General features: G+C 43.4%; 1 protein-coding gene across 4 annotated transcripts in view; it reads right to left on the reverse strand.

Moving 5' to 3' along the window:
• Nucleotides 1–13,780, reverse strand: part of CDK8 (cyclin dependent kinase 8) — an 87,639-nt gene extending 73,859 nt beyond the window's left edge. The window contains exon 1 of one of the 4 annotated variants that reach the window (XM_069808113.1): nucleotides 13,417–13,780. In XM_069808113.1, the coding sequence (XP_069664214.1) occupies nucleotides 13,417–13,544 (128 nt within the window). In that variant the 5' untranslated portion in view covers nucleotides 13,545–13,780. The remainder of the gene's footprint in view (nucleotides 1–13,416) is intronic. The other 3 variants (XM_069808111.1, XM_069808114.1, XM_069808115.1) reach the window with 3 other exon arrangements.
• Nucleotides 13,781–16,132: the final 2,352 nt, after the last annotated feature.

The following is a 16,132-nucleotide window of genomic DNA, read 5'->3' on the forward strand; positions in this document are numbered from 1 at the left end:
CTATTTAAGACTAGTGATTTCCAAACAAAACTTCTGAACAGCACATATTCCCGAGAGATACCAGTAATGACCTCTCACCGTTACTTCACATCTCTAACTAGCTTCTCTATCCAGAGAAGGACCATCTTTAAGTTCATCTTAAGTCTTTGATAGGGGACTTGACAGAACGCCTTTTGAACACCTAGATAGATTACATCAACTACTTTGCCTTAACCTGTATGCTAACTCCGTCAAAAGATTTTAATAGACCTAGGAGGTGTTGAATGTGTTTTATAAGGCTGTTGTCTCCTCAGCTGAGCACCTTGCATGTGTCCACTATCTCTGCTCTTGGTTCAGCTTACTAGTTAGTAGTTTCCACTCTTCCAAAAAGGCCTTTTAAAAACTGATCTCACCACTGTCCCTTTCCAGTCTTCCGTGACTGGGACAATTTAAAGCATTGGGTTATACTTTCTGGTTAGTAATTGGCTTACTTCATTCTTGAACTCCTTCAGATGTGCAAACACATCTCATCTTGACGACTGCTGTTCACTTCAGTTTGTTCAAATAGCCCCTTCCCCAAACACTGCACTTTGAGACAGATCCCCCAATGCATTCCTTCACCTCCAGTTCTTCAAGTTCTTTCATAACACACAGACAAAACGAAAGCTCTTCTGCTGTCATTTCATCTTGTCTAAACAACTCCTTTTATAGGTCAGTGGTGCCCTGCTTCTACAGATAGCATTGTGCTACTGATAGATCAGAAAAGAGGGAGAAAAACGAAGATTAATTTCATGCCTTTCTCAAGTAGTTTCTCAAGGCAGGGGGAGCTTGTGTGTGTGTTTTTTGAGGGCTTATATGGGTTATATGGGGGGGACGTTGCCAGGTTGGCTCTCACACTACAGTTTTACATTTAGCTTATTACTTACTTTTTATTTCTATATTAATTTTTCAAAGAACATATCCTTACTCCCAAGGGCTTCCTTTATTTTACTATTTCACCATGTCACGTTTTTTCAACTGATGGTTTTACAGTGTGTCTTGAGGGACACATACTCACTGAGAGCCCAGTGAAGCTCCAGAAATGGTTCCCAAGCAGCTTGCAATATTGCACCTTCTTGGCTCTCTTTTAGCTTTAAGAAGCCATCTCCTGCCATCACCACCCCTCTCTTTTTTTTTCCTTTTTCAACTGAAGTTGCAGTACGTCAAGCAGATTTCTTAACCTTGTATAGATTCAGCATCCCTCCAGGAGCAAAGAACAAACCATGTTTGCCATAGACAGCCCTCAGCAGTAACAGTTTGAATCTGCTCTTTCATCCTACTGCAGGCCAAGTCCCAAGTCAAAATTCCCTTGTTGTGGCTGTCCTGACTAGCTGTTTCAGTAAGTAACTACTCACTGTCACAAAGTTTGGTCTTGGCATACCTCCCTGACAGAGGACCCCCCTAAATGAAATGCAACTAACGAGCCATGCATTACTGTATTTTCTGCTTTGCAGCCTCTCTGATCTCACACAGCATAGGCAAACTAGTCAGGCAGATGGAAATGAAGTCGTAACGCTATTTTTCCCCCTTTGAAAGTGTGCCTGGAGTTCTACCCATAGAGTTTTCAGTGTTGCAATAGCTACTCATTTTTTGAGTCTTTTGGTATCTGACACTCATCTAGCAGATTCATATAAGCTTCCAGTTGAGCTTCTACAAAGTTGAACTAACATAACAGTGAATGGCACTGTTCGCACATGTACTTGTGAGAGGTTGTTTTGTTCACACCTGATTAAACAGGATTGACACTCACCCCAGAAGAAAAGAGAGAGTTTGAACGCCAAGCAGTTCAAGTACAAAAAGTTAGATAAGACTGAAATTACACTCAGGGACAAGTGTACCACCTTGCTGTCTTGGAAGTCTACCCAGGTAGATCTTGCTCCAGTTGCTTTTGTTATGCTCCATACCTTGCATAGTAGCTCCGTGAGAACAACAGAGTTGATGAAATCTGACTTCCCAAGGCTTCATTGTGGGATTATCCAGTGTCTGAACTCAAACCGCAACTGAAAGTACACCCGTAGCTAGGGCTCCCCCTCACAGGGGAAGGTGATGCTGCTCCCAGAAAACACATCTCAGCCAGAAATACAGGGTGGAATCGGGTTTGCTGCAATTCAGATCCTTTTGTATTCCAAGTTCTCAGTCGCACGTATTATTCACACAGACAATAATGAATTGAGACTTCATTTTTAGTGCAACTCTCAAGTGTCCTTTATTCAAATGTCAACATCTTGTATGCAAGGTGTTACAAGCACACAGCACAGAGCTTTCACAGAAAAACAGGCAGATTGTTTCAGTGACCTTTAATTGTGTTCTTCCCTGTTCACAAAACGTGCATTTTTTCAAGACTAATTTTAATTTTGGATGTTTAGGCTATCATCTGTAGTTGAGAAAATCATTATGTTCTCTCGAACATTTTGTCCTTTAAAGAAAATATCTACAGCTTTAATCCTGGCTTATAGTTCTTTTCTTTCAAATTCTAAACTGACTGCATAATACGTTTTGTCGTACTACCACTTAACAGTCAAGGTAGTTAAGAGGCAGTTGAATAGAAACTGTTGCCTAAACAGCAGTGTCTTTTTGTTCAAGTATTGCATATAATTTTACAAGGACTCTTTAGCATCCCAATCTTCATATGCTTAAATCAGTCGTTAACTAGGATATGCAAAACACAAGCAACAGAGCAACTTCAGTAGAATTCTTTGTAAAAAAGCAGAATATTAAATTGTCTATCCAGTACCTTTCTTATATAAGCTACTAAGAACTTCATATGCTTCTATAGAAAATTCAATATATTTATTCAAATAGCTACTTCTCAAATGGGAAGCCTACAATACACAAAAGTTCGGAACTAGTTCACAAGTGGCCTTGTACCTAACGAAAAATTGTAGCTATGAATAAAGCTATGCTGTAATCCCAAATGTGCTATTATGGGGGCTTGACGAGGTCTCAGAAACCATTTGTTGAGCCTTGGAGGAGACAAGAGAGAACAGCAGGCTAGCCAGCCAGAACACAAAACCCTCCTGAACGGTTATCAGCCTGCATGTAGCAGTAACACGCAGCATGACTTGCCAAGCTTGCAAAGAAAAGATGGGGGGCAGCAGGGGGGAGAGGAGCATGAGAGTTAGAACATTGGAGGGATGAAGCCTGAAACTGAAACTTTATTCCCATCCATTCATGCACAATGGGCTTCTCTACTCTAAACTCAAGACTGTTTTACAGTGGAAGGATACCAGAAAGAAAGCAAGCCTTTTATTAGCAGCAAAGTTAAGTATCTTGATGCTCCTGCCTCAGCTTCATTACCTGACTTGAACAAACTTAGTCTGTATTGAACCTTAAAGAGCATTTCCAAGACTTAAATTAACAGACGAGGGTGAACTGATCACCATTATCTACACAAAGACAGAATCCACAATCCTGAGTATTTTATAATATTACAAAACAAACTGCTGGCTTGCTTTGTTAATACTTTAAACAAGCATAAAAGACACAGCCAATTATATATTGAATGAACATAATCTTCATCGGCTTACTCAGTTTCAAAATGAGAATTTTGAATGAGATCTGACATCCCTTTAGCATGGGCCCTTTTGTCATATTTCAAATGTTTAAGATCTGGCACTTCCTCTTCCTCCAAGACATGCCCAGAAAGCACATTTTCACCACAAATCATCTGAGCTGATCGAATCTGAGATTCTTCACAGCAGCAGACTGGCAGAAGACATGCAGATTATTACTTTTGCACAACATGTTATTTACCTCATCCTAGGAGAGAGCCCTAGCTACAAGTATACTTCCAATCTGAATTTGCATTTAGACAGTGGATAATTCCACAATAAAGCAAAGAGCCTTGGAGAGGAGGAAAAAAAAATAAATGAGGTTTCAAAAATGCCATTATTCACACAACTACTGTGCAAGCTACAAAAAGTTGCAACCAGAACTAGTGCAGTCTACGTGACTAAGACAGTGAGGCTGCAAGTCCATCTTCAGTTTTCCAGTATCTCAAAAGCAGCTAGTACCTCAGATCTCTTTACACAAGGACTCTGTACAGCCACAGAATTCTTTGGGTTTTAACAGTTTCGGAAATACAGAGGTTATCAGTATGTGTAGCTAGAAAATTAATATTCTTTTTTTCTTCCTTATGGTTAAGACATTTCTGATGTTTTTGCAGAAATATTTGAAAGCTGTATTTTCCACAAAACAGTTATCACATGCAGAGACCACAAACAATATTGTTTAAAATCAGCAAAAAGGTTAAGGAATACATCTGGATATTCATGCACTACAGTTTATTCTTTTAGAATCTGCAAAGGCCAGCGAAGGTCCTGCAGAAGCAAGAAAACTGTTAGAGCCTCATCACACTCACCCTTAAAAGCAAGTGAGACACCACCACCACCCTTTTTTTTGTTAAAAAAAAAAAAGTTTATCAGATATGAGGAAACGCTTCCTCCAAATCTGCTTTCAACCTGTTCACTAAAGAACTGCTGCTGCACTGCAAATCACCTGCACTGCATGTACTTACCACTTACTTGCTTATCTACCTGAACTTCTGTTCTCTAAGTCCTTTTCTTCAAATGTACACAATTAGATTAATCCTTTAATGCTACTATTTAATCCTGCTCTTGGACGTAAGGGGGTCCTTCCAGGCCAGGTCTAGGGTTTTTCCATAATTCCTATCAGGATTCTCAAAACTCAGTGCTAGAAACAAGAGCTGCAAGATCTGTGCTCCTGGTCCAGGAGACCTCCAGGACCCAGTTTCCCGACTCCCCTCTGCCTCCATCCTCATTCCTCCGGACAGAAACCCGATGCTACTCTACACCGAGTTCAGCCCCCGGAAAGTTCCCCACTCCATCGTTTTTCTCCCAGTCTCCAGATTGTTAACGCAAAGAAGAATCCACTGCCATAGCCCACACCTCGTTTAGCCGTACAAACAGGTGCTTTCCCATGCAGACACTACGCCCAAGCTCTGAGCTCCTGCACCCTGCAAAGCCTCCCAGCCACCTCCACCTCTTCTCTCGCCCTCTCCCGAAGAACAGATTAGCTCCAGGTCCATCTCCTCTTCCTTAACAATGCACAGCCCACAGCAACCACCACTTTTTTCAGCGCACCCAACAGTGCATGTATTCTGCACTGCTGTCCCAGAAGCGGACAGCGCAGTACGTTGTTTCTAGCGTGCCGCTAGGTATCTTGGTACCTGTGGATAGCTCATGTTTTGTCTTTCACCTCCACCACTTACTTCTAGTGCATAATGTCACCCTCAAGTCCACTCTTTTGGGCACCACTGATGACTGTATGCAGCCTTCACAAGGCTGTATGCAGGGTGGACAAGGAAATGGAGCAGTCTCTTCAGCCCTAAATTTCCCTCTGAATTTTTCAGAAGTTTGTGCACATAAACAGCATACAAAACCCCACAGGAATCATTCTCCAAGGTGACTGAAAAATGCAACACAATACTTCCTAGCATATTGCAGCAGCCTATCAAAAATGCTCTTGCTTACTGAAAAGTACATGCACAAGAGCCCATTTTTAGGACATACAAGAGGGGACAATTAAATCAAAACAAACACCAGTACCAACTCTTTCCTACAGTTTGCTTTCAGTCTTCACATTCTGCAGTCATTCACATTTACCAGCCATTTCCATTTATTCTTTTCATATTCAGTTACATATTATCTTAATGTGTGCAAAAACTAGGATGGCATTAGGGTTGACACTGCAAATCAGGAGTTTTCTTACGTACGTAGGAGTTCAGAAGGAAAAGGACTATTTGGGAAACCTCAATTGTCTGTCTGCAACCAAAGCCACTTTTGTTTTAAAAATCTTAAATTTTTTAAATTTTTTACACTCTCCAAACAGAATACAGTTCCAGATCATTCAGTTATTTATGACCCTGCCTCCACACACTCCCGATCAGCATACTCTATATGAGCACCGCTGCAACAAATAACTATCACACTTCTGCTGCTTCCAAGGCTGCCACAAAAGGAAGCTAGAGAAGTCCACCTATCACTCACATTACAGACTCTTGTAGGAAAATTCAGATTAACATCACACTTTGAAATGAAAGGATTATTGTTTGGAATTAAGAACCAGAGCCAAGCTTGACAGACAGGCTGTATGGCAAAAATATAGACATGGCAAACATTTTATTCCAAGACAAAAAAAACCCCCAGCACATCAGGCAAATGAAGACTGAAGATAGCACTCATTTTGTCAGCACAGAACAAAGGAGATCCTGTGAAGCGCATGAGCTGTCTCCTTTTGGGGCTGGAGCCCAGCATTCTGTTTAAAAAAAAAAAAAAAAAAAGATACTGGTTGCCAATTTTTAGGAGCAATACTCATGATCCTGCTTTCCAGTTCTCACTAAACTAATTTTACGTTTAAATCCAAATAAAAGAAAATGAAAGGAGACTGTACCCTTCTGCAACTGGAGCTGGACCTAACAGTATTAACCACAGCAGAGGTGGGATGACAGAGTCCACACCAGCAGCCTGTGCGCTGCCTCACATACTCGGTTCATCTAACCACAGCAGCCCAGTCTCCACCCCACATAATCACAACTCCACAACAATAAGGGTCCATAGTAGAAAGAAAGAATCCTGTTCCCAAGAAAGCCATTGGGGGGGGGGAAGTAGTCTTTTGTTTAGAAGATGCTGGTACCCAGACATTTGCAGCTGATGTCCTGCTACTTGTCTATAGAAAATTATTTTGGTGAAAGATGGAAGCATCTTGGTATTAACTGGCTATTCAGAAGGATCTGCTTCTATCGCTATTTCAGGCGCACCAATGAATGGCTTAAAGTCAGTCAGTTCAATAAAGAGCGAGATTTTTATAACCATTTTGATACAGTGGCACAACAATCACCTTTTAATGCCAAAATGGACACATCTGGGCTTTAACTTGGCGGTCTTGTGAAGTGCATATCGCCATGGTGGCTGCTGTTGCATACTGTTGGAGCGCAAGCTTGTCATACACAAATCCGAGCCGCTGTACCTTCATTACGTTTCCGCTGCAGTTTCCAAATTTCAGCATAAATAAAAGTCTGTTCTCAAGAAACAAGAGATTTTCCAGTTTCTGGTGCAGCAGTCTGCAAATTACAGCTCTTCAGAGTCCAATGGTAATGAAGGATACTTCCATCGTTTTGTGGTTGGTTGGGTTTTTTTTTTAAAGCTTCAAAAAGACTTTAAAACAGAAGAATCAAAGAATACCTAAGAGCTAGAGTGAACATATTACCTCACCATCATTTGGCCAAAAGCAGCATTCTCTGATGACATGCACCTTCTCTATAATCAGCACCCTCAAAAACTATCCCCTATTCCCCCATGAGAAGTCAAGCACAGCAGTACATGCCCCCTTTATTTACATATATTATTCTAATTTATAAATCCAGAATAAAAGCAGATACAGATCTTTGGTGTTTTGCAAGACTATCCTCACACCCTCCTCTCTGCACTTGTCAAAGGCTTCAGGTAGAAATGAAACACTAACTCACCTTTGCTGCAGGCTATGAAAATAAATCAACACATCCGAGACAAGATAACAAAAGATCACACCAAATAAAGTCCAAGGGCCACAGGAGGACTCACTCAACTGCATGACCTTAAAAACCTATAAAGCTTGGAGCCACGTAACTGGGTGAAAAGGGAAGGAAGCAGATGGGAAGATAGTTATACAAGTGGTTTACCAGAAAAATTAAAGAGCACAAGACTTCATGCAATACAGCACGCATACCTCATTATGTAGATACAGTTTAATTAAGAACTTTCTAACTACTGTGGTAATGGATCCAAAAGAGACTCAGGGCATATAATTTAATAAGATAATACCGCATATTACATACATAAACAAAGTCTGTGGCATTTAGAAACTCCACGCTATTGTTGACAGGAGTCAGAAGCCAAAGGCTTCCATGCCGACTCTGCGGCTCTCACCGACTGCCTCTAACCTGCACCAACTGCCTCAGTTCAAAACAGTTAAAATCAACACACAAGAACATTCAGAAAAAAAAAACCAACCACCCTCATGTCTATTAAACTGAGAGAAGACAAGAATTGTTTGGAAGTTTATAGTGAAAACTAACAGCATGAACTTCACGATACAGGTCCTGCAAAGGCTCAATACAGAACTAATCAAGAAGCTGTAAGTCCAGACCTGTTGTTTCACTTCTTGCCAAGTAAAATTTCTCACTGGACTCATTACCTCTATTTGTGGCACTCCCAAACTCAATGTACCTCTCACTAAAAATCAGTTTGATATAAACATTGACAAAATAAGTGATCTATGATCTAACTCAATCAGTACACACCCATAAACACAAACTGGAACTAATCTGGTATCAACCTTATGAAGGGCCAAGTGTTTCAAAAAAAAAAAAACAAACCCACAAAAACAACAACAAAAAAACCCAACAAACCAACCCAAAATTCCTGAGGTAAACAAACGTGGGCTCTTCTGCATGCACTGCAGAGCTTGGCCTGACCTCTAACAGAGCAGCCTAACTTCTAGAGAAGAGGAGCATTCAACTTGTTGCAACAGTTAGTCAGAAGTGACTGGTTTTGATAACATTACAGAGCAGACACTAAGCTCTTGACTTATCTTTTTGCTTTGATAACAGGTTAAGCAGCTTATCTACATTGCATTAAAATAGTTGCTTATTGTTCACCAAAAAAATTCCATGTCTCCCTCTTCATATACTGTGAAACAAAAATAGCACCAGCATCTTACACATTACCCAAACCACTCATTATTTTATCTAACTTAAACACATTCTGCCTTCTCTGTTTTTCCAAGGGAAATACTCCCAATCTCTTCAGTTTCTCTTTGTATAAAAGTTTTTGAAAGAGAATCATCATCATTCTTGCAATATCCTTTTAACCAGTAAGTAAAAACTATCACATACCATATTAGAGATTAAGCAAACCAGTAGTTTACTGGACATTCACTAGTTTTCCACCATTCTTTTTCTTATTCAACTCACATAGACCCTCAAGGAAAAAAAAGTGGATATAGATTTGATTGTTTGAAGCATGCAAGGAAAAGTCCAACACATAAATGTATTTTCATCATTTCAATTATGTGTCAGAATGTCCAAATAAAAGAATCTGTCCCTCCACCTACAGCAATAGCTTCAACACAGAACTACAATAGCTGAAATACAAAAAAAAAAAAAAAATCTCCAACTGCGCTTGTGTTTGGGACCTACATCACTTCTTGCAATTCTTGAGAGTGACTAGGAGAGCACTAGCTTGCTTACTGTTGGGTCCCCACCAACAGAGTCTCACCACATAAGTCTCTTTCTGAGAGATTAAGAAAAGCTTCCAATAAAGCACCAGGGGATGTTACTATAGTTGGAGATCTTCAATTATATCATTTTTTGCTGTTGTAATTAAGAAGTTAGACACTGCCTAACAGTGACATTCAATAGTTTCTTATTCTCATCCAAACCACATCCTATAAACAGGAAAAAATGAGTATTTGGAAACACTCCAAATTACCACTGAAACAGACAGCCTTGCTCTGCAGAATAGGCTTCTCTCAGATTTCCGACTGTAGCTGTATCATAAAAACAGAAGGGAGAGGACAGCAAACAAAAAAAAAAACAAAACAGTGCGAGATCAGTCCATTAAAACTGGGTACCACTTTGGCATTAGCACACGCTGCCAGCTCCAGGAGAGTGTGTCCCTGCTGGGCTGCACTAGCCGGGCGGCCAGGCTTGCACACGCAGCCCCTAGTGTCCTGCCACCTCAGTCTGCCCGTACCTGGAGTCTGGTCCTGTCAATTACAAAAAAATTTTTAACAATCAAATCTGTATGTTAGTCCAACAAACTAAAAACCGCTGGCATATTTTCCAAGTCCAGCATAAGTCAAATAGGTAGGTTTAATATCTGGGTTGAGCAACATTCCCAAGGGAGCACCCAAATGGCATGCAAAACAGCTTTTATGCAGGAAATAACTGACATTTTCTGGACAAAAAAAAAAGTAAACTCTCCTACCACCACTAGAGACGAGCAACAGTTTCTTTATCTGAAGACTGATGTTCAACGTGCCATGCCTGCGCTCCCTTCCCAGTGTCTGCCATTAGAGTCAATTGCCCTCTTGTACACCTTTCTGCTATAAAAAGAAACCCTATCAAATCACATAGAGTTTGTCCTAAGCAGGTTTTAGAGCCCACTGCAGGTCCTGTGCTGATGAAACAGACAGCACCATTCAATAAAAAGCCAGGAAGATTCAACCACAGAGATCACAGACTTAAAAATAAGAGGGATTAAAATAAAAACTTGAGAACAGAATGCAATTTTGCTGCAGGCAATGCACCAGGTAGAGCTCAGCTGCAATGCTTGACATTGTTACTCAGCTGATTTGATGTTTAGCTGGTCAAGTTTGGCAGCGAATATGTAAGAAACCTCCGTGGAGCTGTACCTGGTGATCCTCTAAGACAGCCCAGTGGAGATCCCAAGCCTCACCTCTTGGCAAAGGGCACTGCAGGGCTGGACTGGCTTTTTTGTTGGAGCAGGGCTTGAAATCCAGGTCACACCATCAGCGGATAACTAAAGCACACAGTCCAGAACATCTTTTTCGCTCACTAGAAGGATTCTCACTCCATCAAGATTCCTGTAAGACTGTCCTCCAAAACATTCCCGTGTAGTTTTAATGGCATACAATTAACTTCCTACAATTAGGACACGCAGCTGCTACCTAGTTTTGAATTGCCATACTGCACCTCAGAGGCAGCTGTAAAAGCAATCAAAAAAAAAAAAAGGTGTAGACTGCAGTCATACTAAAGACACTAGCTCCTACTACTCTTAAACTGGATTTTTATTACCAAGGGCTTTTGAACATACATTTGCACAAACCGAATTATTAAAGTTTAGTTATTTTCTGTGTTTTTTCTATTCATTAGACATCCGTATGTAGATGTCATTAAAGAAAAAGTTGCCTCAGTATTTTTAACAAAACATTTGCAGTCCTGCAGCCCATTTTTCAAAGTACTCTAAAAATCATGATGTATATTAACAGACTTAAAAGATTTGTGCTATTTAAAATAAGAATTAGAAACATGTAACAAAGTTTGCTTTAAACTTTAAAGTTCAAGAGAAAAAATTATGAAAATTAACTGAAAGATAGCAAACAACTTCATATGTAAAGAAAGTCTGAGCTGTATAGATACTACAAACAACTCAAAACGCAGATTATTCATCCATCAATATGCACCATTTGGGAAATACTGAAACAACATAAGAATATTTTTTTCAATATTTGCATATAACAATATACAAACATTGAACTCTGTTTCATACACTCCCCACTGCAAGATATAATGTCCACCCATACATTACCATAGCTTCAGGAAAATGAAATGTTATTTCACTTTTGCTTTTGCAATTTAATTGATTATTTTGGATAATGGGATGTAAAAGGAACCTTTGACTTCAATCCTAATTCCATCCATATAACTTAAGATCACATTATGTACAAATATACTACAAGCTATAAAAGCATCTACAGATGTTTCTATTTTACATATTTAAGCGATTGTCAAAGGCCAATTACACAGCATATTTAAAAGAGAAAGTTTTCAGAAATCTCGAAGGGAAATGGGAACTACTAGGGAAAGGTGGCACTGAATGAACAATAAGGCAAAAAAAGGAAACAATATACATTGCTCACTTTTTTTTTTTGCAAACTCTGATCAAATATCTTATCTTGATTTCCCCCCTCACCAAGAGGAGAGAGGATTTAAAATCATACACGGTCAAGAACCAAGAGTAAATTCTACTTTAAAGCCACCTTTGAGTAACTACCCATTTTTAAAGCACACAGTTCCATTTTTCTGAAATTTCTCGAAATGACACTATCACCAGCAGCTCTAAACACACTCTCCCAAACACCATCAAGCAGACTGATGATTTCACCAAAAGATGTTTGAATATATGCTTCACCAGTGTCACATGCTGAATTCCCTACACGCTGCTGCAGTCCAACATGCTGAACAGCTGCACAGAGCCTGGCACGAACCTTAGAAATGTAGTCATGTCTTTCAGTACCTCAATCTATTTTTCATATTGCAGGTGTCTCTACCGGTGCTGAAACCAGGGCTGGCCGTACTAGCAAAGTCAGTACGTGCACATAAGGAGACTTGAGGCAATAACTTATCACACTCAGAACAGTTTATTCCCTTTCCCCTCCCTGAAAAAAAAAAGAATTCAAGCAAGGTAAGAATTCCTCCTATGAACAGTTTGAAGGATCCAAATGCAAAATTTGAGAAGAAAAGTAGTTAGCTGACTCATACCAGCAAACAAAATTCATGCTGAAGTAACTGTGCTGCAATTAATATCAGCACGTTTAAAACACAGGCAAGGGAAGGTGTGACCAGTCCCATCACAACCGTTCCGTAGGTAATGGCTAAAGCATTTCTAGAATTAAAGCTTATGTACACAGAAGCAGATCATGTTTCAGCCATAACCGACCACAGCCCGCTTTAAAAGTTTTTTATTTATCAAATGTAAAAACAACACCCAGACTTTTAAAATACACGTTATCTGAACGACAACATACAGAGCACCACGGTGAGGAGACTGCAAGAGAAAAGACTGGATGTAATTCAAAATTTAGGACCTGTTACAAGAACAACCCATGCCTCTCCTGCCTGTTCTGCTCCCCACTTCCTATTGTTCTGCTGTTCAGCAAGTGATGCCATGTCATGGACGAAGGAAACCTAAATGACAGTTTGCTAGATCTTTCTTTAAAACACTTACGCAAAGAAATTCATTTACTCAGGTCTGTACCGAGAACCGGTGACACATCAAGCTCTTTTAAGGCATTCTAAAGCCCCGAAAGGACCAGCAGACTTTGGTTCCTGAAGCAGCCAGCAAGAATACCCAAAATGGTGACTACAAGTAATAAATCAGACAAAAAAGCATTATCAAGGAAGAAGAATCGGACCCTGTTCCACGCAGCTGACGGTCAGGCTGAACATCGGCAAGCGGCTACTCATTTGCTGACGACGAAAAGCCGCTAACTTGAGCGTTTTCCTCAACTACACAATTTTTTCCCCCAAACCCGCTCGTACCGAAACGAAGGCTCCGGCATCGCGCCGAGGGGACGGGGAACGCTCGGAGCGACCGGCGGGGACCGCAGCACCGTCCGGACGGCAAAACGGGGGGTTTAGCCGGGCGGGCAGCAGCAGCCACGGCCCCGGGAGGGGTAGGGAGGGCAGGGGACGGAGGAACGGCGGCATTAACGGGGGCTGGGGGGGGGGCACGGGGCCGCGGGGCCGGGGCAGGCGGCGGGCCAGGAGGGGCCGGGGGCAGGAGGGGCGCGGACGGCGCCGGGAAGCGGGAACCGGGGTGGGGGAGAGGCGGAGATGCCGCGGCGGGGTCCGGGGGAGCCCCGCTCCTCACTCACCCGTCCTTGCGCTTGGCTTTGTAGACGTGCCCGTAGGTGCCCCTGCCCACCTTGCAGCCCTCGTACTCGAAGAGGTCCTCCACCCGCTCGCGTTCCCCGGTCAGCTTCACCTTGAAGTCATAGTCCATCTTCAGCGCCCGCCGCGCCGCGCCGCCCCGAGACCGCCCCGACAGCCGCGCTCCCCGCCGCGCCCCGCCGCGACCGGGCGGCAGCAGCAGCAAGAGGAGGAGGAGGAGGAGGAGGAGGAGGAAGCCCCCGAGCCGCCCCGCGGACCATCCAGGGGCGGGCGGGCGGCGGCGGGGCTGCTCCCTTCCCTCCCGAGCCCCGTCCTCCGGCTGCTCCCTCCCCGCCCCGCCAGCTAGCGGCACAACAGCCGGTCTCCCCGGCGGAATACGGCGGCCGCGCTGCCGCAAAGGAAACGTCGCAAACCGCGGGCACCTCCCCGGCCACGGGCGCGGCGGGCAGCGCACCACGTGGAAGGCGGCGGGCTGCGACCTCCGCCAGAGCCCCGCCCCGCCACCCGTCCCGGCACGCCTCGCGGGTGCGGCAGCACGCTGGGAGATGTAGTACGAGAAGAGAAGGAGGCGGGACGGGGGCGCGGCGCGATGCGTGCCGGGAGTTGTAGTCTTGCCCGCGCCAGGCACGCTGGGAGGCGTAGTCTTCAGCCGGCGAGGTGGCGCGCTGCCTGCCGGGAGGTGTAGTCCCGGGACGGGGCGGGGAGCGGGCCGCGGCGGGGCTGGGGAGAGCAGCAGGCCGGGCACGGCCCGCGGCCGGGGGTAGCGGCACTGGCAGAGGCCGTGTGTGTGGTTATTCCCTGCAACAGGCTTCCTCGACTGGGGTGCCGGCACCCTCAGGCGCAGCACAGGGCCCTCACCCGCGGACTGGGCAGGCGGAGCTGGGGCACGGGGCCTGCGATCAGCCGTCACCACAAGCAGCGGTTGTCGTCGTGGCGGGGGTCGGTTACGGTGACTGTCAGGGTCCCCAGCTTGCTCCAGACTGGCGACGGCAGAGGCCGTCGGTCTTTGCCAGCTCTACCTGCCAGACCGCCTGTTAACAGCGCTGGAATTAAGACAATTCCACGACTGGGCATAGACACGGACAGATACCACAGCGCTGACGAACCTTCTCTGCGTGGCTGCAGAGACAAATCGGGATCACGGGGCCTGGTATTTAATGCAAAAGCCGTTAAGTTTAGCAAGGCCCTTGCGTGTGACCAGTAACCGGGCGCTTTCCAATTCCTCTCCTTGGCTGACAGAGCCAGAGTTACCAAACCAAGACAAAGCCAGCTGGTCATTTTATAGGACAGAGAGCTTGTAACTAAACTAAAGCTACAGCAATATTTCCAATTACAGCCTGGCTTTTGGCATTTTTGGTAATCATGCACCTACGCTTCACATTTCATCTCAAGACTGCAATGTGGGTAAGTAAATGAGCACTCAGATCCCTAACTTAGGGAGAAAATATCATAGAATGTGGGGGCTCCTGAAAGAAGAAACATTTTCTGGAACCGTCTGAAAGCACCTCCATTTTAATTTGCAAATCTCCATTTTCATTGGCACATTAAGGTTAATTCCTGAAAATTGGGGGTAGGGGCGTGTCAGCGTTCTGAGCTGGTATCACCCAATCAGACTGATGTCAGATACCCACAGTTTGACCTTGCTATGGTATGTTGCTATGTAATTTTTAGAGATATTAGATAAAGCAATTAGGCGTGTGTTAGGAAAAATACGTCCAATTGGTAGAAGTGGCAAAACTAAGTTTTATTTGCCCAGCAACCCAACTAAATTATACAAGAATACTGCCTTGCGACTCACTAGGCCAATCAACCAGAAACAGCTCAGGGCAGCCCAGCAGCCCGTAAAGATCAAACAGTCTGGAAGTTGCCGTCCACCTCATAAAATTCATCCACCTCAGCCCAGAGCAGAGCAGCACGACTCTGCCTTCAGGGACGCCTGGCTTTGGGGACTTCCAGGGATGCCTGGGACCAAGCTTGCACGGTCAAACCCACCGCAATCAGCACCTCCTGCCTGCCAACAGCCCTCAGTCCTGTCAGCAAGGAGGGGGGAAGTAGAAATAACCACTCTTCTGTAACTTTGTACTCTTCTTTCTATTATTAATCACTCTTTCAGGGAGGCAATAAATACCCAAACTCCTTCACACAGATCCAATTATTGCCTGGTAATTAATGGGCGAGTTTAGTCTGTCCTGACCTAAAACACTGCAGGGGGTGGGGGAAGAACAATGTCTGCTTAGAAAGAGAAGAGGACATGAATAAAAACAAGAATACAGTGTCCAGACTCATTTTTCTGAGGACCTGTGCTATGTTTTACATGTTTACATAAATGGCTTGGAAAGAATTCCATACTTTGACTAACTCTGAGAAGTCAAAACCACAACAGAAGTCACTTTTCTTCTCTTTCAGACTTTGGTCCTTTTGTAACGATGTTTAGAATCTGCTTTTCTGCAAATGTTTCCTTCATTAGTTTCTCATAACATTTGGATTATATGACTTCCAGATCGAGTGTAGCTGTAAATATGCTGCTGCTTCACTCTGTTTTCACTTCAGGTATTTGTCTTGTGGGCAACGTTCAATTTTACAAGTTCAGATAGATGGTCCCCAAGTCATAAGAGATTTGAAACAGAAGACACACCTTGATTCTTTGATGATAAAGAAATGAATATTGACACTTCAAGGTCAACTTTTAATTCTGTTTCA

The sequence above is a fragment of the Haliaeetus albicilla genome, chromosome 20 (assembly GCF_947461875.1).
Source record: "Haliaeetus albicilla chromosome 20, bHalAlb1.1, whole genome shotgun sequence".
In the NCBI taxonomy this organism is placed as follows: Eukaryota; Metazoa; Chordata; class Aves; order Accipitriformes; family Accipitridae; genus Haliaeetus; species Haliaeetus albicilla.